This window comes from Lepidochelys olivacea, assembly GCF_965140295.1.
Source record: "Lepidochelys olivacea isolate rLepOli2 genome assembly, chromosome: 1".
Taxonomy (NCBI): Eukaryota; Metazoa; Chordata; order Testudines; family Cheloniidae; genus Lepidochelys; species Lepidochelys olivacea.
The window spans coordinates 306,499,463-306,522,343 of record NC_140411.1 but is presented as its reverse complement, the minus strand read 5'-3'; the positions used below and the strand labels follow the sequence as shown (position 1 = coordinate 306,522,343).

At 41.4% G+C, this 22,881-nt stretch overlaps 1 protein-coding gene across 1 annotated transcript in view; it reads right to left on the bottom strand.

Moving 5' to 3' along the window:
• The window catches only part of TES (testin LIM domain protein), a 42,423-nt gene that overhangs the window by 7,104 nt on the left and 12,438 nt on the right, over positions 1–22,881 (bottom strand). Inside the window, exons 2-5 of the mRNA XM_084611228.1 lie at positions 17,742–17,827; positions 5,548–5,800; positions 3,893–4,225; positions 422–637 (exon numbers count right to left, since the gene is read on the bottom strand). Of these exons, the coding sequence (XP_084467354.1) occupies positions 422–637; positions 3,893–4,225; positions 5,548–5,800; positions 17,742–17,827 (888 nt within the window). The remainder of the gene's footprint in view (positions 1–421; positions 638–3,892; positions 4,226–5,547; positions 5,801–17,741; positions 17,828–22,881) is intronic.

The following is a 22,881-nucleotide window of genomic DNA, read 5'->3' as shown; positions in this document are numbered from 1 at the left end:
TGGACATTTGATTACACTGTTTCTGAATCCAGATTGTTCATGCACATTTAAATGTACATTCCATGCACATTTAAAGTTACATTTGCTTGGCTTTGTTTCAGATACCCTCTGACTCTGTTAATGCAGTAGATTCCAATGGCATTAATATGTCTGCTCTCTGCATTTTGCATTAAGATATTTGTGTAATTTAGCAAGGCACTCCACCTAGCGTCCTCAGCAAGAAAGACAAACAAGACCTAGCTAACTGCATTATATTCCACATAAGTCAGCTCTCATTTAATTGATGATTAAAATGTATCACTCATCCCTTTGTATAGGACTGTTTTGTTAATATTCAGTTACTTTCAGAAGGAAAGACTGGTTCGCAGTAAAACACCTATATTCTAAATATGTACGGGGGGGGGCTGGGGGCTTTGCCTACCTCATCACATCCAGCACATCGGGGTTTCTCACTGTCACAGTAGTGTCTTCCACAATATAGGTTTCCATTCTTCCAGAAGTAGATCATGTCCACCAGAAGTTCATTACAGGTGCAGCACACAAAGCAAGCGGGGTGCCACAGTTTGTCATATCCAGCACGCTCAGCATAAACAGCTGGATCACCTTCTTTCATGTTTAATTTGCAGCGGTAGCAGGACTATAATGAAGCCATCCAAATTAAGTCAAGTTAGATATAAAATGAGGATATATAAAATATCTATAAAAAAACTCCACAATTTGTATTTCAATAAATCCTAACTTCCTAGCTTAAAATTAAGGAGGTGGAATTACTCCCAAGGTCAACGTTAGTAAGTTTTATCCCAGATCAAATAATAGGTTTAATTAAGCAATAATACAAGAAGATCAGTGCTATGCCAGCATAGCACCAATGCTGATTAATTGGATGGTGGTTTTTGCAATGTGTATATTTATCCACTGGAACTGAACTGAGACCACCAGAAAATTTCACATGGTTCATGGAACAGTATGAAAGTAAATTAGTACATGTTACTACAGGAGTTCTATGGGCTGTATCATATAGGAGGTTAGACTAAATGAGCACAGTGGTTCCTTCTGGCCTTGAAATCTATGAATCTGTGCAGAGTCAAGAACAGCACCCAAGAGATGAGTGACCATTATCCTATTAGCTAATCCAGTATTCTGTGGACCAACTCTTCATGAGAATGAGGAATAACTAGTGAAACCAATAGTTGCTGGAGTAAAATTGGATCACATGAAATAAGAATAAGGTCATATACTTTTTAGTATTGAAAAGATTATAAAATAGTGGCTGTATCTGCTAAACAGAAGGCACATACTGTTCCTATTTCAAAAATCTTTGTGTTAAGCCTACACTCCTCTGCTTCTGAGCCACTCATGGCTGTTGTCCAATTATCTATCTTTGGGCAGGGGGAAGGAAAAGAAAAGTATAAACACAATCATACTACAAATAGGTTCCAAGAAGTCTAGGCATATTGTTTTACTAATATTTATATTTATACTGAAGTGGTTTTGTCCGCCAGTTGGAGTGTAGAGATGGTGTATGCTATACAGTTTATCTATCACTTACGCACTTCCTGCACTGATTGGTTTTATTTCATTGTGTGCCTCTTTTCCTCTCTCCAATAGCTATACTGTGAATATGAAACTCTCCACTGACTAGCTACTATGATCCCTCTATTCTGATTGGCTCCTTTCATTTTTCCCCCCCCACACAACTGAAGTCAATAAAATATTCTATTCTGCTTTTTGCTCCTTTCAAATAAAATATTTCCAGGAAGTGTACATAAAAGGGAGAGTCCAAATAACCTAAATAAATAAATAAAAAATGGGGCAGTGAAACTGCTGAAGGGGTAAGTACTAGAAGTAATAAATATTCTTTTGGCTCATATCCTTACTTCAGGCCTGCTTCTGTTCCCATAGGAAAACTTCCCACTGGCTCCAGTTAGTTTCAGTGTGAGCCAGAGTAGGACCTCCATGTACTCCATCTCCCCTGCAACCCACTAGCCTTGTGGGAAAAAGAGGGGTATTATTCACACAAGATTTTTTTTCCCTCCACCAGATAGATAAAGTTTGACTCACTGAACCCTGACTATCCAATCTCCCTGCTCTACAAGGCTTCTTATTTATAGCAAAACAAAAAGTTCATTTTAATGAATATGTATTTGAGTGTGCCCTGATACCTTGATAAAACCAATTTTTTACCTGCATTGGGAGAGTCCCAACCACCCCCTTTTAAATTCAGTTTGGAAACACACAAATGTATATGGGCCACAATGTCCCTATTTGCCCCCTTCTTACCTGGGCAAATCATGCTACACTGAGGTGCTTTAGGTTACACACTCCTAGGAGATTTAAATGGGAGAGAACTGGCAACAGGGAATTTTCTGTAAATGCTCCTCCACAGGGGGTTGTGAGCTACGTTTCCCTTGATCCAGTGTAATCCAGAGCAGTTTATCATCACACTTTGCACAAGGGGGTGCTTCTAAGAAAATATTAGTTTATTTTGTAACAGGAAAGATATTGATGCTGCAGTATCACAAGAAGGTGGTTCTGACTGCATGACACATCTTGTTGTATTATAGCTTAATTTCACCATGGCCTGTTAATAGGGGTTTTGCTACACATGGGCATGTTATTTTAACATGTGGTAGTAGCAGCCCTTCTTGCAATGGGAGTCTTGTTATTTATTTCAAAAAGTAGTTTCCAATATCTAGTTTGCTGCAGCAGTTGAATAAGAATTGCAGAGGTGGTCAGATAGAGTTCCTTAACTGCATCAGTCCACACTTAGTTTAAAAGCTTTGAATATACTAGACAAAATGCTACAGAATCTAGCCCTATGTTAGGAATAACTCCTATGATACACTTACAAAGAATGAACTCTAAAGTTAGATTCCTCCCCCACACAACCCCATACAATCCATGCATTATTCCATGTTTTTTTTCCTGAGATATTCCAAAGTTACTAAAAACACTCATTCAGTTGTAGCAGTTCCTTGTAAATAGCTCATGTGAATAATATGAATTCCAGTAATTTCACTATCTGCTCTTTGAACCCCAATAGCAAGGCTAGGAGGGGCAATCAGTAAGAAGTCCTAAATTCTGGTAACAAGTCACCTGTGGTTCAGTCTAACCCCCAGTTAAACTGCATTGCTTATACACAGGTATCCGAGATATACACAGCTAGAGTTTGTAATCTCTAATCCTAACAAAGCAAGTATGGTTAAAACATACTTGTATAAGAATATAAAGGAACACAAGAGGTAGTACTTATTTGCTTCATTTTTGTGGAACTGTCAACTAAGATCTTATTCAGATCCTTCTTGAGACAATAAAAATTTACTCCCCAATACTGGGAATTAATGGCTTTCCTTCAACACTGCATAGAACTGAAGACCATGCTAGAGAAAGAAAGTGTAGTTCTCAACATGAAAATTTGACTAGTCAAAATATCAATGAATTTCACCGTCTGGTGAGGAAACTTACTTTATTAGGAATATATAATCTTTTGCTCTTCTTTAGTTTTAGGTAAAAATCAGCAAGTTAAGTTACCTCAGAAAATCTTCCCTTCCCAGCAAGAGAGAGAGAGCACGCACGAACAGACTACTAAGAGCATTCCTTCCCCTTAGGGGATTAGTTTATAGCATAAAGAAAGAACACTATTCTCATCCATGATCACTTCATTAAGAACCACACTGTTATATTACTTATGAGAATAAGGTAGGATAGTCTACATAGTTAGGAAGCTTAGAGGTATTTGCTGTATACTTTTTTTTTTTAATACTGCCAAGAGTCATGTATTTCAAATACATTCAATGTACAAGCTCAGTAGGTTAAAATTGTAGTTTGCATGGTATCTGACAGCTGTCTACTTGTAGCCTTTGATATTGCCTGCTGCTATCTTTATACTTACATACTGGGATCCTTTTTGACCTGATGACTTGTCCTCCATTGCTCCTACAGGTGCTGAGGTGCTTCTGTCACCATTAGCATTATTCTTGTCAGTAGCTTTAGCTTCCACCTCACTAGGGAACTTGACATCTCCCACACCAAGTGCCTCATTCTTGTATTTCTTCACAAACTGTTCCATCTGCTTCACCTCATTAGGAGATAACTCATGGCATTTCGAAGGATCCTGATCATGAGCAGGCAGCTGCTTAGCCAACTGTTTCTTCCTGTACTGAGCACCTTCTGAGCCAGCCACAGGCTGTTTCTCTTTTGGAAGCATCTGCATATACTGTCTAGCCTAAACCGGAAGAATTAGATATCAGATGCCAATTATGGAATCTAGCTTTTTAAACAAGTGGCTAAAACCAACAACAGTTGAATTAATCACTAGCAAAATCTTCTATATAAACATTAAGCTTCCAAATTTTAGTAGATCTAGATGAATGCAGTAGATTAACTGACTTCTGCCCAACATGAAAGACATGCTTGATTCCAAGCCTATAACTACGTTAAAAAAATAGTATTTACTCCTGTAAATAATATCCAACAATGCTTAATATTTATATAGCACTCTACATACATGTTGACAATGTTTTCAAAGTATTTTACAGATGGAGAAACTGAACCAAAAAGCATTGGGCAGCTTGCCCAGGGCACAGAACCAATTACAAATAATTGTGGCAAAGAGGAAGATAGTTTCAGGAAAGCAAGTACAAAACTAAAAATACAAATCGATAAATGAATGTTAAGTACTGAAGGATTTCGCATATGTAGTTTTAAGAAAGTCACTAAAAAAAGATACTGCATCCTATCATAGTTAGAAGCAGGCCACAAAGAGAGCATCTCCAGCTATGGATCACATTGCACTCCAGTACATAAAGTCAACAATTCAAGTTAAAAAGTAAAATAAAAATCCCCAGAAGGCTATCTAAGTGTCTCATCTGGTTGAGCTGCTAACAAACTAAAAGAAGCTTTTCTTTTAGAGGTCAACACTGAGCTTGTTCTTACCATATACAGTAACAGAAACGTGCAGCATTGAGTGCTTCCCCTTACTTTAAACAATGACATAAATTGTATTTTTTTTTAAACAGTACATCCCATTTCATTCAGTCCTTCTAGAAAGGACAGATTTGGGCATTTGTAAATTCTCTTAGTGCCATTACTAAAGGCATATGCCTAATGCAATGTTTAATCCTAACTATTAGATAAGAACATGGCCTCTTCCCCACCACTTCCAAAGTAAAAACCTCAAACAGACAGACAGACAGCGTGCAGTAAACTATAACCTACTGAAATCCATATGAAGACATCAGGGCCACAGGCTGAATACCAGCACACTTTTATTTGAGAGGTGGAGGGGGAAAAAAGGAGGAGAGAATCAGGTTTTGAAGCAACTGGTAATTTTAAAAGCTATGAAACAAGGATCAGAAATACAATCAAATCAAAAACAAGGACTTGATCCTATACAAGATCCACAAATGCTGACCCTTATTGTGGATTCCCTCTGCCTCCCCTTCAACCACCAAAATAGAAAAAAAAAAACAAAACAAACAAACCCAAAAGCCCCACACCCCAGTTAAATGTTATCACTAAGCAGAAAGTAAGTTCTGCATTTCTTACCAGTGTCTGATTCTGAACAGGAGGAGCCCATTCATATGTCACAGTATTGATGGATATATTCTTCTTGGCAGACACTGGATTAGTCAGTATCATTACGTTGCGTTTATACATGGGAATTCCATCAGTTTTCAGCTTTGCAATAAGGGTTGTGTATTTTGTGTCTTCAAAGAGCTTCCCCACTTTACGATCTTCCTCGTTGCTTGTGAGGACATCATGTTCTTCCTGGCCACATTTGCAGTTTCGACATATTTTTCTATAATTTTGGAGGAATATAGGCAGTTAGCACCCTAACTGCAGGCCGAATCTCACATTAGTTACATGCATCAAAGTGAACCACTAAGAAAGCACATCTGCTGCCTTCCAAAAATGTAGATCTATCCCTATAATAATTTTGTGTTTTTAAAAAAGGAATAGAGCAGAAACTAGGTGACCCTTCTGAAATTAAAGAGGTTTTCCATCATTCCTGTAGTAATCTTCTTTGCCCTTAAAAGACCCTATCTTTATAAACCTCAAGTGGTAATTTCTCTACCAGTTTTGACACTTCCCTTTTATTGCACATACCCACAGTGGTTTAAAACAAGGTCAGATATTGCAATATTCACTCAAGAGGACAAATGCAAAATCTATATCTGAAGTGGCTACCACAAGAAAAGAACATAAGAATCGACATACTGGATTAGACCAATGGTCCATCTAGCCCAGCATCCTGTCTTCTGACCGTGGCCAGTGCCAGATGCTTCAGAGGGAACGAACGAAACGGGGCAATTTATCGAGTGATCCCTCCCCTGTCATCCAGTCACAGCTTCTGGCAGTCAGAGGTTTAGGGACGCCCAGAGGGAGCTGCGATCAGCTGAACCTGCGGCTCCCACTGGGCGTCTCTAAACAAACCAGCCCGGCCCTCCAGGGGGCTTACCCTGGCAGGCTGCGTGCCAAAGGTTGCCAATCCCTGCCATATAGGATTTTGAAGACTATCCACCTTCAAGATCACCATCATTTTCTACAGTTTCAGAGTTATCTGCCAATGATAGTGTTTCAGTCACATCATGTATGTCACATAGCACAGTATATCACCTGTAGCAAAAAGAAAAAGAAAAATCTTCATCATCCAGAAACAACCATAGATAAATTTGTGATAAGAACCAGCAGATTACAGAAAGAGGTAATTGATGAAAAAATTGCCTAGTTTGTTTATGCAACGAACTCTTTCTGTATGATTGAGAACCCACACTTGATTAACATGATTCAGTCATTAAGACCAGGATACAGTCCACCCAACAGAGCAGATGTTGCAGGCAAATTGCTGGATAAAGTGTATGAAAGAGAAATTGAGCAGTGTGCAAAAGGCCTGGAGGGTGAAATTGTTAACCTGAGTCTTGATGGGTGGAGCAATGTCTACAATGATCCTGTTGTGTGTGCTGGTGTGACAGGAGAAGAAGGGAATGTCTTTCTTACAGAAAGAATTGATACATCAGGAAATGCACACACAGCAGAATACTTATAAGTAGCAGCAGTAAAAACTATAACAAACTGAAAAAAATTTCAAATGTCTAGTACGCAGCTTGGTCACAGACAAAGCTGCAAATGTATCCAAGATGAGAAGAAATTTAGAAGAGAGTCCCAAGCTAACAACATGCGATTGCAGTGCTCATTTGCTGTACTTCCTAGCCAAAGACTTCAGTGTTTCAGAAATACAGTAACTCCTCACTTCACATTGTAGTTATCTTCCTGAAAATGCTACTTTAAGCGAAACGATGTTAAGCAAATCCAATCTCCCCATAAGAATTAATGTAAATGTGTGTGTGAGGGGGTTAGGTTTCAGGGAAATTTTTTTCGCCAGACAAAAGAGTGTGTGAGTGTGTGTGTGTGTGTGTGTATGTGAGAGAGAGTGTGTGAGAGAGACTCTCGCATTGCCCCTTTAAGTACGCTGACCCCACTCTAAGTACACTGCCTTTTTAAGTAGATCAGCAAGTTGAGACAGCAGCTGCTGCTATCAAGCTCCTTCAGTCCAGAGCCCTTTGTGTCCCCCCCACCCCTGCTCTGTGGAGATGGGGGGACAGGAGTGGTGGACAGGAGCAGGGAGAGGACGACACCCTGACATTAGCATCCCTCTTCCCCCTCCCGCCCTGCACAGCAAGCGGGAAGCTCCCAGGAGCAGCTCCAAGGCAGAGGGCAGGAGCAGCACAGGGCAGTGGGGGGAGGGACAGCTGACCTGCCAGGCAATGGATATCCTGCTGAGTGGCTGCTGCACAGGGAACTTAGGGGAGCTGATAGCTAGCTAGGAACCAGGGTGGATTGGCAGCCCACCTATCAGCTAGCTCCAACAGGCTGCTCTCTCTGCAAGCGGTGGACAAAGCAGGGGGCTGCCAAACAACGTTATAAGGGAGCACTGTGCAACTTTAAACGAGCATGTTCCCTAACTGATCGGCACCATAATAACAAAACAGCATTAACCGGGATGACTAAGTGAGGAGTTTCTGTAAAGGTGAATGTTATTGAAATTGCAAAATACTTCCATAACAACCACTTTGCAGCAGCTGCTCTGAAAAAAGTGGGAGGAACCAAGCTAATGCTCCCACAAGATGTGTGATGGAACTCATGATTGGACTGTTTTGAGCACTATACCAAGAACTGGCCTAATCTGATGATAGTCTGAACAAAATTGTGAAAAAAAGAGATGGTACTGTCACAGCCAAAGTTCTCAACATTGGGCTTAAGAGAAATGTTGAGCACATGCCGAATACCCTGAAGACTATTTCTGTAGCCTTGAACAAAATGCAGGGAAACAGCTGTTTTATTGCTGATGCTGTTGAAACTGGGAAGGAACTGAGTGAGAGCTTAAAAAGAGAAATATGCAATGACAGAGTTTAAATTACAAGTATTAAAAAAAACCAAATGGAACAAACACTATCTCCAGCTCATTTCTTGCAAATATTCTCAATACTCGGTTCCAGGGTCAAACCTTAACTGCTGAAGAAGAGGAGTTGGCTCTGACATGGATATCCATCAATCATCCCTCCATAATGCCAACTATAATAAACTTCAGAGCTAAGTGTGAACCACTCAAGAAATATACGTTTGCTGATGTTTTAAAGAAAGTCACACCAGTGAACTAGTGGAAGTCACGTAAGCACTTGGATTCAGAGACTGTTGAAGTGATAATCTCACTTTTAATAGCAGTAGCTTCTTCCGCTGGTGTAGAAAGAATATTTTCTTCCTTTCGAATAATTCATTCCAAATTGAGAAATCATTTGGGACCTGTAAAAAGCAGGAAAGCTTGTTTTTCCTTTTTCAGATTATGAACAAAACAGGAAACTGAAGGTGAAGACGACTGAGTTAGCTGTAGAAGCCAATATTTTAAGTTTCTCATGTTGACCTGGCCGACAGTTGATTTAATTTTTATTTTTATAAAAAAAAATTTAAACTATTTTAGTTAAAAAATTTTAACAAAAAGAAACCGGATTTTAAAAATCTTGAATGTTTAACTAAAGTCAAATGCTTGTTTTGTTAAAATATTATGTTTGCTGTTGAAGAAAAAAATCCAGAATATACAACGTTGTTGTTTTAGTTAAATAAAACAATTTAAACGTCTGTCTGGTGATATTCTCCTCCTAATACAGCATGGCAAGAAAATCTTCCAAATATTAATGATTAACCTATTGAATTGGAGATAGTTGGATATAGTTCACCTCCCAATGACTTCAAAAATATCTACTTCAATTACCTTTGGTAAATGTAATAACCAAACAATTCATTTTCTGATTTAGCTAACTAATCTGAAAAGTTTTCAAAATAGATCACTTTAAAAACATATAGTGTGTACCTTCTAAAAATGAAACCTACATCTGAGTTGTGAAGAATATGTATTAAGGTTATAACAACCAACAAGAATGCATTTATGTAGAAATCCATGATTAAATCGAATCTTCATGACTAGTGATTTAAATCATGATTTAAAAATCAAAATTTAAATCAAATCCACCCTGTTGCAGAGCCGCTGGCCATTATTTTTGAAAACTTGTGGTGATCGGGGGAGGTCCTGGATGACTGGAAAAAGGCAAATATAGCACCCATCTTTAAAAAAGGGAAGAAGGAGAATCTGGGAACTACAGACTCACCTCAGTCCCTGGAAAAATCATGGAGCAGGTCCTCAAAGAATCCATTTTGAAGTACTTGGAGGAGAGGAAAATGATCAGGAACAGTCAACATGGATTCACCAATGGCAAGTCATGCCTGACCAACCTGATTGCCTCCTATGATGAGATAACTGGCTCTGTGGATATGGGGAAAGCAGTGGACGTGATATACCTTGACTTTAGCAAAGCTTTGATATGGTCTTCCACAGTATTCTTGCTGACAAGTTAAAGTATGGATTGGATGAATGGACTATAAGGTGGATAGAAAGCCGGCTAGATCATTGGGCTCAACGGGTAGTGACAAGGGCTCAATGTCTACTTGGCAGCTGATATCAAGCAGAGTGCCCCAGGGGTTGGTCCTGGGGCTGGTTTTGTTCAACATCTTAATTAATGATCTGGATGATGGGATGGATTGTACCCTCAGCAAGTTTGCAGATGACACTAAGCTGGCGGAGAGAGGTAGATACTCTGGAGGGTAGGGACCGGGTTCAGAGTGACCTAGACAAATTGGAGAATTGGGCCAAAAGAAATCTGATGAGGTTCAACAAGGAAAAGTGCAGAGTCCTGCACTTAGAAGGGAAGAATCCTACGCACAGCTACAGGCTGGGGACCAACTGACTAAGCTGCAGTTCTTCAGAAAAGGACCTGGGGATTACAGTGGACGAGAAGCTGGATGTGAGTCAACAGTGTGCCCTTGTTGCCAAGAAGGCTAACGGCATATTGGGCTGCATTAGGAGAAGCATTGCCAGCAGAGTGAGAGAAGGGATTATTCCCCTCTATTCGGCATGGGTGAGGCCACATCTGGAGTATTGTGCCCAGTTTTAGGCTTCCCATTACAGAAAGGATGTAGACAAATGGGAGAGAATCCAGTGGAGGGCAATGAAAATCATTAGGGTGCTGTTGTACATTACTTATGAGAAAAGGCTGAGGGAACTGGGCTTATTTAGTCTGCAGAAGAAGAGTGAGGGGGGATTTGATAGCAGCCTTCAACTATTTGAAGGGGGGTTCCAAAGAGGATGGAGCTAGGCTGTTCTCAGTGGTGGCAGATGACAGAACAAGAAGCAATGGTCTCACGTTGCAGAGGGGGAGGTCTAGGTTGGATATTAGGAAACACTGTTTCACTAGGAGGGTGGTGAAGCACTGGAATGTCCATCCTTAGAGGTTTTTAAGGTCCGGCTTGACAAGCCCTGGCTGGGGTGATATAGTTGGGGTTGGTCCTGCCTTGAGCATGGGTTGGCCTAGATGACCTCCTGAGGTCTCTTCCAACCCTATGATTCTGATTCTTGAGCTGGCAGCAGCACTTACAGTGTGTATGTTTGGGGGTGGAGGCGTGGGGAATGAAAATCAGCTTCTTTCCTATACTTCCCACCAGATCTACAGGTTGTGGAAAGTGGTTTCCCTTCCCTTCTATTCTCAGGGGATGGGTTTATTAACTCAGAACAAATTAAAAGTTCATGAAGGTCAGGTTCAGCGCCTCTGCCCTCACCTTCCCCCTGCCTGGATGTGTGTGTTAGGATGAGGTGGAGGGAAAGTGGGGATTGAAGAAGTTGAGACAGCCAACCTATTTATACAACTCTGGGACATATCCTGGTCTTTACCACATCCATTTTGTGCTGGCTCCTGGCACAGAGCAAACAAAGCTGGCAGATTCAGCTGCCCAAGAAGAGTTCCATATCCACTGTACTACATCGGAGCAATAAATATGTTGAGCAAAGGGAAAAGAGTTCTGTAGCATGCCCTCCCCTTCCTCTCACTAGCACAGGTTTGGTTTAACAGCCCTAAATCTCAGGGTCCTGGCCTTCAGTATAAAGGAAATACAGGTACTCCACACCTCTTCCCCCTGTAGGTGTAGATCTTGCTGGGAATGAATAAACTTGAGTGCAAGGTTAGACCGTAAACAAGGGTGTGACCGGCTGTGTGCCAGAGATAGTGTTTTCAGGCTAGTTGAGATAAATGAGAACACCCTGAACTGATACGCTTGAAAGTAGATAAGGCAAGGACATAAGCAATTATCACACAATCTGCCCAGTGTCCAAACCACTTAGATTCAAGAATAGATGTTCGTAGCTAGGAAAAGTATACATAAATGGTACAGTGTGACACATGATTTGGTATTATGGCATCACCTTATATGCAAGCCCCACGTCTGGACCCGTCCAATGTGGGCATAGAGCTGTTACATGCCTAATTAAGTAACCTGAGTTACCAGAAAACAAGATGAAATGTTCTCCTAGAACTGGATGAGGTGTTCTGAATAAGCAGAGCGGAAAAGGTCTTGAAGGAAATCCTAAAGTCCCCCTTCTACTGGTATAGCCCCTTGGAGCAGTGCAATTTAAAACATCCTCAGTGCTGCTGCAAGATGCGCCTAAGGACCTGCCTTTTGGCCCCAGAATGAGGAAAGATATGAAATGTGGCTTAAGCCACCATATTTTCCACCCAGGTGCTGAAGGGTTACATGATTTTGAGGAAAGTACTGGTCCCAAATAGTGTTTTTGTGAATGTGGCAGGCTATTAGCATCTTTTGGTAGTCACACAGCATTGTGAATTCTCAGACTGCATTTCAAAGGGCAAGTCAGAACATTCCCCGCTACTTGTAATAGGTTACGTTACAGGACTCCAGTCTTACTTTCCCACTAGATGAGAGCGTATGTAATCATACTGTAAAGGCTAGTCTATACTGGCAAGCCGCGGCAGCACCTTAACATGGCTTGTGTAGTTGCAGCAGAGCGCTGGGAGAGAAAAAAACACCTCTGTGAGGGGCGTAGCTACCAGTGCTGCTGCCCTGTCTACACCAGTGCTTTACAGCACTGAAGCTTGCTGCACTCGGGGGGTGGGGAACTCACACCCCTGAGCAAGAAAGTTGCAGCGCTGTAAATTGCCAGTGCAGACAAGCCCTAAGACAGTGGTTCTCAACTTTTTTTACCCAGGGACTCCAAAAACATAAATAGACAAACCTGCAGACCCCCAACCAGAGGCAATACATGGGGGTGGGGCACGTGAGGCCAAATGCCCTCCTCCCTCCCGATTTCTGCCTTCCATTTGGCCCTGCTCCCTGAAATGCTGATGTAGCAGGACAGAGCAGTGGTGTGTCTCCTTGGCTAGTTGCTGCCTGCTCGTGGAGTCAATGGCTGTAAGGCAATCCCTTCTGATAGCAGGGGGGAGATCTTTCTTCTGCAGTAATTTTGAAATTTTTGGTTGCACCCCTCCCCAACCCAGACAGGCTGGGTGGCCTCCTGGGGTGAGCTGGGGGTTGAGATAGTGCTTCCTCCCCAAATCTGCCCACCTGAGGCTGAAGCCCAAGCCTTGGCAGACCTCCTGAAACATGTTCATGACCCCACACCCCTGGTTGAGAAGCAGTGCTGTAGAAGATTAATATTAGACAATGCTGGTCAGTGTATAAAGTTTTTTTCCCCCCCTTACAGGGAGGTTTTGCCAAGTTTATAGAAGTCTGCATTTCAACAGTTTCCTTGACTTCCAGTAGTGGCAAAACCCTGCAGGAATAAGTCTATCATCAATTCACCTGATACTTTAATTTGAACAGTAGATTCCATGCTGCCTTATTTTAACAGTTTTTAAGTCTTTATTTTACTTATGGTTTTTAATAGATCTCTTAAAAAGAAAAACCCTGATGGTGATAGTGGTTCAGAAATGCCACAACAAAAACAAAACAAACCCCAAACAATTAGCCTGATAATGCTAAACTGCTCAGAGAAAAATAAGTGTTGTGGACAATTGTGAAGTCTTAAGACTACAGTATTAATACCCCACCGAGAAGAAGTGGGTGCATCCCTGCCACTCAGTATTGTTGTGGGTTATTTGCAGACACCACTACATTGTAGACATTGACTTACACATAGTTTATGACCTTGAAGCCTAGACAGTTTTTTTTTTTTTTTAAAAGCTTAGACTTTCAAATAGTTCTGTAGCAATTCGAAAATAACCTGTAGTTACATGACTTCATAATTACACCATACATGTGGCCCTATTTATGACAGATCCTTTCACCTCTGTCTTCCAAGCCATCCTGTGCTTTGAATAGAAAGAGGCTTATAGTTTCCAAACCTGGTCTGTTCCAAAGAAGGGAAATGACCTGCCACCAGCTAGCCATACAACTCTCAATCTTGTTCTCCAGAAAAAGCCTATGAGGTCTTTCACAAAAACATAAGGAGAATCCCCAGCAGCTCTTTCAAGCGTGTTATATTGTTTTCAGGCCTGACACTACAGCAGGGGTTTTCAAACTGGTTGTACCATCAGCAGTTGGGGGTCGCTGCAATCCCTAGTGTGTGGATGATACCATTTTACTCTTCACAGCGTGACCTCTTATGTATGGTGCACGCGAGGTCACGATGCATGGAGAATACCATTTTGCTCTACATAATGGCATCCTCCACACAGCGTGACCTTGCACACACCACACATACAAGGTGACACTGTGTCACCATTTTGTAGAGCAATATGACATCAACCATGTGGCATGACCTCACAGTATAGGCATTCAAGGTCATGTGTGGAGGGATGCCATTTTGCTCTTTTTAAAAATGGTGTCCTCCATGGTGTCTGGGGTCCTGGGAGGAATTAATTAAAATGGGGTTACATAGCAAAAAGTTTGGGAACCCTTGTACAAGAAATGAAGGGAAGCCACTGAATGCATCCGATGAAGTGAGTTGTAGCTCACAAAAGCTTATGCTCAAATAAATTGGTTAGTCTCAAACGTGCCACAAGTCCTCCTTTTCTTTTTGCGGATCCAGACTAATACGGCTGCTACTCTGAAACCAATTAAAACTGAAACACTGGGAGAGCAGATTCAATTCCATCCAGTAGAGGGTAGTGCTACACTGGTTTCATGCAGAATGTAATCAGACAGTAGAGCAGACAGATGTTAAAAACATCCAAGCAGAATAAAACAGAATGGTTGGGTTTAGAGATCTCGTTTAAGCCTCCCAACCTTAACAGCAACTCAGACTGCAATCCTCGCCACACCTGTTACCCACATTCTCTTGTCCCAGTGAATAGAGAACCTTGAATTTACTAGTTAACATAAATGAAAAAGCTGATCGGCTTAAGGTTTTGTCCATTTGTGATTACATCCTATTTAAAATATGAGCATTTTTATTTCAAACTAGTATGATCAACTGAATCCATTTTCAGGTGTGTTACCTCCTCCTGACTGATGAACTGCTGCAGCACATACTCATAGTTCTGCATTTCCTTTATCAGCAAAATCTGGACTTTATTTTCTTTTCTTCAGTACCCATTTATACAGCATGGTTCACTTTACAGACTACTTGCTTCACTTTTAAGACCATTCAAGAGAAGGATGGATCAGTAGTTAGGGGCAATACACTGAAATAGTTATACTGGTAAAACCCTAGTGTGGATCCAGAATCCAACAGATTGAGTTTACTCTCTGATGCAGCAGAATATCTAAAAAGAGAGTGAATGTGTCTGCCCTAGAGAGTTTTGCTGCTTTAACTATAGTGGTATAGTCAGAGTTGCACACCCAACCCAGCGTGATACAGTTATATAGTATAAAAGTGCTTATACTAGTATAGCTTATTTCAGTTCAAGAAGTAGACTAAACTATATTGATGCGAGACTGGTATTCTGTGTCCAAACTAGAGCTTTTACAGTATAACTATTTCAGTTAAGAAAAACCCACATTCCTAGCTGACAATGTTATATCAGTAAAATTGAAGTGTAGTCAAGCTTTAGTAGAACCCAGACTCTGGTGGGTGGGCGTGGATGGTGGAAATGACAATATGGGAGAAGTGAAAGTTCTCCTGCTCAGTAAAAAAAACAAAACAAACAAAAAAACCCACTCACAACCTTACAGAATACTAATTCTATGCAAAGCCTCATAAAGCACTAACGAGCCACTATCTGTTTATTACACAGAAGATAGAGGTCATAGCCAATTTTGGATTCAGGAACAGCATACCATCCGAGTTCAAGCAATATTTCAAATAAATTACTTTAATATAGCAAGAGTCAAGTTAGCAATTGTATAAGACTCCACAAACATTAACTCAATTTCAACGTAAATTAAAATCATTTTAACTACAGCTCAGACAAATGCTTATGTATTTTGTTGGAAGCAGGGGCACAACACATTTTGTTATCAAAACAAAGTGTTTTTCCCCCCATATCTCTCATTGTATAAAATAGAGGAATGGAGTTCCTATTTATTGCCTTGATTCAGCAAGATTCTTAAGTATGCACCTAACTTTTAAACACAAAAGTAATTCAATAATCCATGTTGAAGACAACTCAAGTACTTGAAGCTAGGCACTAGAGCGGAGTGAATTTTTTTCATCCAAAATTCTTTCTTCCCCAGTGCAGTGGGGCAGTTACCCCACTCCTAGAGAAGAAAAGCTAGGCTGACTTGGGGAGCTGCCATAACTGGGGCCATGCCCCAATCAGGCCACAGCTGGCCCTACAAAAGGGCTGTGAGCGAGGAGCTAAGTGAGTCTCTCTCTAGTGATGGAAAGAGAAGGATCTAGCTGCCTGGGAGCAGGGTACCAGAGGTAGAGAAGTACTAGGGAAAGGCAAGAGGAGCTGGGGAGCTCCAGGCCTTGTTCAAGGCCTAAAGAGAGGTACTGGGCTGCAGGAAAAGGCAGCAGGTCCAAACCCCACTTGCTAGGGATGAGTGGTTCACAGACTGTAGTGTGCCCCAATGAGCGGGGGCTAGATGATGACTAGCAGTAGCCACTGAGGCAAGGTGGGGATAGAGGGTTGGGGGTTCCCCTGGGAGGGGAGACCCAGATTGTGGGTTACTGCTGGGGGCAGCATCCCAAGGTAAAGGGCACCAGCGTCTTGGAGGGACACGGGGCCAGCGGCAGGTGAGACACTGGCCAGGAGGAGGCGCTCTGTATGCTGGAGAGCTAATTCCCAAGACAACCAGCAGGAGGTGCCGCACCAGTGAGTCTCGACTTCGCTACACCCAGTAAAAATGTTTTGCTTGACCTGAATTTTTGGCGAGTTTGTGCTGACTTTACCAAAAATTGTTCCAACTGAGTTCTGGTTTTTCCATTCAAAAAGGCTTTCATTTCAAAATTTAATTTGTGTGTGTGGCTTTTTTAAAAAAATTAAAAATGAACAATTATTTGGTTTTAAAGAATAGCCAGCAGGGTTCTCCCCCCTCCCCCCCCAAAAAACCTATTTGCACAGCTCTACTAGGTGCAGCTCAAGTACCTGCCAAATTGTGGCCCTAATCCTGTAAACACTTGAGCATATGCTTTAACAATGAAGCATGTGAGTAGTCTCATTGAAGACAACAGCATTACTTATACAGTAACTCCTCCCTTAACCTTGTAGTTATGTTCCTGAAAAATGCGACTAAGTGAAACAATATTAAGCTAATCCAATTTCCCATAAGAATTAATATAAATGGGGGAGTTAGGTTCCAGGGAAACTTTTTTTGCCGTACAATACTATAGTTGAGAGGTGCCCCTGCCTTACCCCACACAGGCACTGCCCACTGGCACTGAGGACAATGAGGCAGGCAAGGAGGCTGAAGGTGCCGTAGGCTAGGAGAAGCGGGTTGTGCAGTGGCAGCTTCCCCTACTCTGCAAGCACCAAGTTCGGGGGGCTCAACCCTAGGCCTGCCCACTCCACCCCTTCCCCCAAGCCCCCACCCTTAACCTGCCTCTTCTTCCCTCCCCTCCACCCCCTTTACTCTGCATGCTGTGTCTTCGCTCCTCCCCCCCCCCCGAACGCTGCAAGCCAGCTGATTGCCATGGGCAGGAGGTGGGGGGGAGGAGGAGGAGGAAGGCACCGATCCACAGTGTCTGCTGGCAGGCGGTGTGGTGGGGGGGCATAGGGGAGCTGATGGGGAAGGGGGCTGCCAGCTGTGGACAAAGCAGGTAGCCAAACAACATTATAGCGAAGCATTGCACAACTTTAAATTAAGCATGTTCTGTAATTGCGCAGGGAGGTAAGATTGAAACGTCCTGTCGCTTAACGCTGTTAAGTGGGGAGTTACTGTACCCCAGAAGTTAAGTATGTGCATGAGTGTTTTTAGGATCAAGCCTTACATTTTAGCCAAGTCACACTTGTACTCACCTCCAGAAGTGTAGTTCAAATCCTTCACATTTATCCTTGCATTTTAAGCATGGTGCACCAAATCCTTGTTCATGACCTAACCCCATCTGTTTAAAAGTAAAGTGAAAGCTTTTATGAAACTTAAAATTATTTTTCAAGAGATTATATTTTGCATCTCAGTTTCCATTTTTCCCTTACCTTTTATGATCGAGGTCTTAAGTGTCAAAAAACAAAAGTTTGAATAATCAAATGACAACTTATGGAGGATGACATTTTAGTGATTGAACCAAGAACAGAATCATAAAAGCTATTCATCTAGTTTTGAAAGGTAAATACAGAAAACATTGAAATTGTACATATGTTCAAATGAAGGATATAAGCTAGTCAAGAACTCCCTCAAGACATTTATATGCATTAACTTCAGTCAGAGGTCAGGACTAAAAGAATACAACATAACTAGGATAATGCAGGTTATTGCTTAGATGTTATTAGCCATTGGATAGCTGAAAGTGTGGCACATCCCATCCTCAACAGTGTTGTAATGAGTGTAGCATATTCTGTTCTCAGTCATTACCATTGGCCCACCTTTATTGGCCCACAATAGAAACAGAATATATTTAGAGAAGGGCAATGAGAGTAAACAGTAGGGGAATGTTTTCATATGGAGAGAATAAAAGGGGGATTGTATTTAACTTGGAATGCAGAAGAACAGGAGAGAGTTTAATAAGTGGTATGATAAAAGCCAACAATTGAGTGATATTTGCTATTCACATAATACAGCAACATAGCAGTGAAATTAAAAGGTTGAATACATTTTTTCAGCTATCAAAAAAGTTAAAGGGTGTATCAGGGTAATTCATGGAATCACCAACATAGATTACTGCTAAGGAGTTTTTTGGAATCTTAAAGGACGAGACACTTGAAGGAACAGAATTCTATTTACACTAGCTAGAATGACAATGACCATCAATTCTTATCCTCGTACAGTGCAAAAAAACCCACCTTCTCCACCCACTAGAATGCATGTGTGTTGACACACATTTGACACACAATTCTTCAGATAGTCAGCAGTATATTTGATGGGGGAAGAAAGAAAGCAGTGCTGTCAAATACCACTATACCAGATTAGACTAAATTATTGGTTAGCTGTAACATGGTAATTCTTATGTCTCTAAAACAATGAAGCAAAGCAAATCTTTTTATAGTTTAGTCCAGGGTTTCTCAAACTTCATTGCACTGCAACCCCCTTCTGACAATAAAAATAACTACATGACCCCAGGAAGGGGGGACCAAAGCTTGAGCCCAGCTGCCCTGGGTGACTGGGCCAAAGCCCAAGCCCCAATGTCCTAGGTGGGGGGAGGGGCAAAGCAGAAGCCCAGGGCCTGTAACCTGAGCCCTGCCACCCAGGGCTGAAGCCCTTGAGCTTTGGCTTCAGCCCTGGGCAGTGGGGTTCTGGCTCCGGCGTTGGTCCCGGGTGGTGGGGCTCAGGCTTTGGCCCTGGGTCCAGCCAAGTCTGTGCCAGCCCTGGCGACCCCATTAAAATGGGATCACGACTCTCAGTTTGAGCACTGCTTTAGTTAATAGTTCCAATTAATTACTCAGCAGCTTATGTTGCAGTGTGCCATCTTAGACAGAGACAGTCATTCTTACTGCAGTATTTGTGATGAGTAACATATCTGGAATTGAGAAATCTGCACTTGTTAGACTGATGAACAAGCCTTCCAGGAGGGAACTAAATAAACAAACTAGCTAGTGTCACAGGAAATGCCATTTCTGGCAGTTGAAAGATTAATCAAATGTCTTGTCACCTTATGACCCTTGAACTCTTCTGATCCGTGGTCTTTGGGCTTTTCCCATGCATTCATAGTATAGGAGAGGACATATTTTGCCCTCTACCATTAGCTACTGCCCCATAACTTAACATCCCTGTGCAAAGCTCTGGAGCTATTTTCCCCTCCTATTTTTCCCAAAAACCTAGCATTTCAAAGGTGCATCCCTTTGATCATGGCTGCACCTTTGTCACCCTGAAGATTCAAGGTGATGGATCCTAGTTTGCACAGTCAGTTACCTCTTGCTGGATGTGCTAACGTGAACCCAGCTCAGCAAATGTTTAGAAGATGATGGATTAAGAGACAGGGCTTCTCTCAATCATATTCTACTCTATTAAATAAGAGTGTGACAAATTAACATCCAGCTGACTTGGCTAAAACAGGTCCCTGCAGAGGGCTTTCCAACTGGGGTTCAGGGATAAGACATGCTGATGGGGAAACTCACGGATCATTGTTATTTAATGGGCAAATCCTAGCCCCTGTCTGGTGGGGAGGTAAGGTGACTCTACATCAGCCTAGCTTAAGTTTTAAATGGATTTTGCAAGCCAACCTGAGGGCAGGGAGATGTTTGGAAATACATGACTTTGCTGGGTGCCTTAGTATATTTCACAAAACCTTGGCTGCATTATGCATTTCTTTTATGGAAAATAAGATTGTTTGACAAAACCTATTAAAGAACAGAATCAGAAGTTTGGTTGATAAAGGAAACTGTGTGGACTTAGTATACCTAGACTTTTTGTAAGGCATTTGACTTAGTACTGCATGACATTATGAATAAATTAGCACTATGCATTATTAATAAAGCATATGTTAAATTGATAACAAAGTGGCTAATGGATCTCAAAGCAAACAATTGGAAACCATCTAATCAGGGTGTTTCTAGTAGGGTAACAATCGCTGGGGTTACAATCTGCAGATGACAGATTGGTGGAATGATAATTATTAGAACAGGGTAGTCATACAAAGCAATCTGGATCACTTGGGAAGATGGGCCCATTGAAACAGAAATATGAAAGTTAAACATCTAGGAACAAGGAATTAAGTTCATATCTACACAATGGGGGACTGCATTCTGGAAAGCAGTGACTTGGAAAAGGATTTAGGGGTTAGTGAACAAGCAACTCAATAGGAACTCCCAGTGCACAGCTGTGGCAACAAGCGTTAATAAGATCTTTGGATATATAACCTGGGGAGTAGTGAGGCAATTTTATGGATAAAAATATGGAAAGAGTTAGAAAGGGACAGCCTAGGATCCTCATGAACTAGTTACTTTAGAGCGCTTGAGTTGTTTGATACTTAACCCCGTCTCCATTTCTGCCCCTGCCCCACCTCCTCCCCAAGAGGGAATTCCAAAGTTTCTGTAAAGAGGTTAAGCCTGTAAATTCATAGAGATTCACAGGTTCCAAGGCCAGAAGGGACTATTATGATCTACTCTAACCTCCTGTACAACACCGGCCATAGAATTTCCTCAAAATAGTTCCTAGAGCAGATACTTTAGAAAAAGATCCAATCTTGATTTAAAAATTGTCAGTGAGTAGCAAGTTGTTCCAATGGTTAATCACTCTCAATGTTAAAAATGTGTGCCTTATTTCCAGTCTGAATTGGTCTAGCTACAGCTTCCATTCACGTTCAAAAATGCACTAGTCTCTACCCCACTATATGGTCATACTCAGTGCCTTTGTTGACAGTAGAACTACTCATTACATCTCCCAAAATAGTATTTAGCATCCATAAACAAAATTGTTGCAGAGTTTTGTCCTTCACATGTGTATTCTGCACTTGCCAGCATGTGTCAAGTAATATAGTCAAAGAATATTTAACAGATGTGTCTTTTGCTTCAGCAGTAAGGACTGACTATATACACAGAACTGTAGTCAATATTCGTTAGCTGACTAGAACAGACCACATTTGGTGCATTCAAACAGTCTCCAAATTGGAAAGTGAAGCTAATGAAATGCACTGCATTTTCTCCATTCCTCTTCTCAAATGGCATGCTTCTGAATAGCACTTTATGTTGGACGTGTGGTGCTGTTACTCTATGCCAGACTAGTCTGTCAATGTATCTAAAAATATAACAAAGTGGACTGAATATGTGCATAAATAGAGAATGAGAGTTTGAAAAGAGGATGGAATCAATTTCTCCATAAATGGAATTATGGAAGTAATTGGATAGATAGGTCAAATGAAATGCTGCCAGAGGAAGGCTTCTTCATGTCAACTGCTGTCAAAGAAAATGTTTAAGAAAGCTATCTAAAAATATTTGGTATTTCAAACAAGATTGCTGATTTAGGGACAGGTTGGGTATGGAAGATAGTATAAATATAATGAACATCTGTTTTATGCTCCTTTCATGACTCATGGGCAGTGTTTTAAATGGTTACAGCTAAGCAAGTGTTACCAGAAGTAGATAAGGAACTGTTAAGAAAGTAGATAAGGCAGTGTTGTTTAATACTTCTCATAACACAAGAACTAGGCGTCACCAAATGAAATTAATAGGCAGCAGGTTTAAAACAAAAGTATTTCTTCACACAACACAGTCAACTTGTGGAACTCCTTGCCAGAGGATGTTGTGAAGGCCAAGACCATAACAGGGTTCAAAAAAGAACTAGATAAATTCATGGAGGATAGGTCCATCAATGGCTATTAGCCAGGATGGGCAGGAATGGTGTCCCTAGCCTCTGTTTGCCAGAAGCTGGGAATGAGTGACCGGGGATAGATCACTTGATTACCTGTTCTGTTAATTCCCTCTGGAGCACCTGGCACTGGCCACTGTCGGAAGACAGGATACTGGGCTAGATGGACCTTTGGCCTGACCCAGGAGGGCCATTCTTAATGTTCTTAAGAGACTACTTTACTCCATTCCAAGCTGAACCAACTGTCACAGCTGACAATCTATACATTTCAGAACTTTTAGCAACCCCAGTGGCTATACATAAGCACTTAATAGTTTGTTCATGTGTGTGATATTATAGCAGCCCTGAATTTCTACTATTAACCTAGATTATCAGGAATTTATAACTAGACCACAAATATTAGTCTGAGGCTGAAATTTGGCATAAAAGACATCTTCAGAGTTTCCTACCGCCTTTTTACCAGATATGATTTTAAATCAGGCAGACAGCATTTTTGAAGAGATTTTAGCACTTGCAAAAGGGCCACTACACTGGAAATAGAGGTGTGGTTTTTTTTGTTTTTGTTTGTTTGTTTTAAAAACACAGTTAAGGGTATGGACAGTGGACACTTCCTCACATTGTTTCCCCAGTACCTCAGTGTTGAGGTAGGTAGTCCCTCCATAACAAGCAAAAGTGCAGTTTAGTCTCTGACCATTCAAT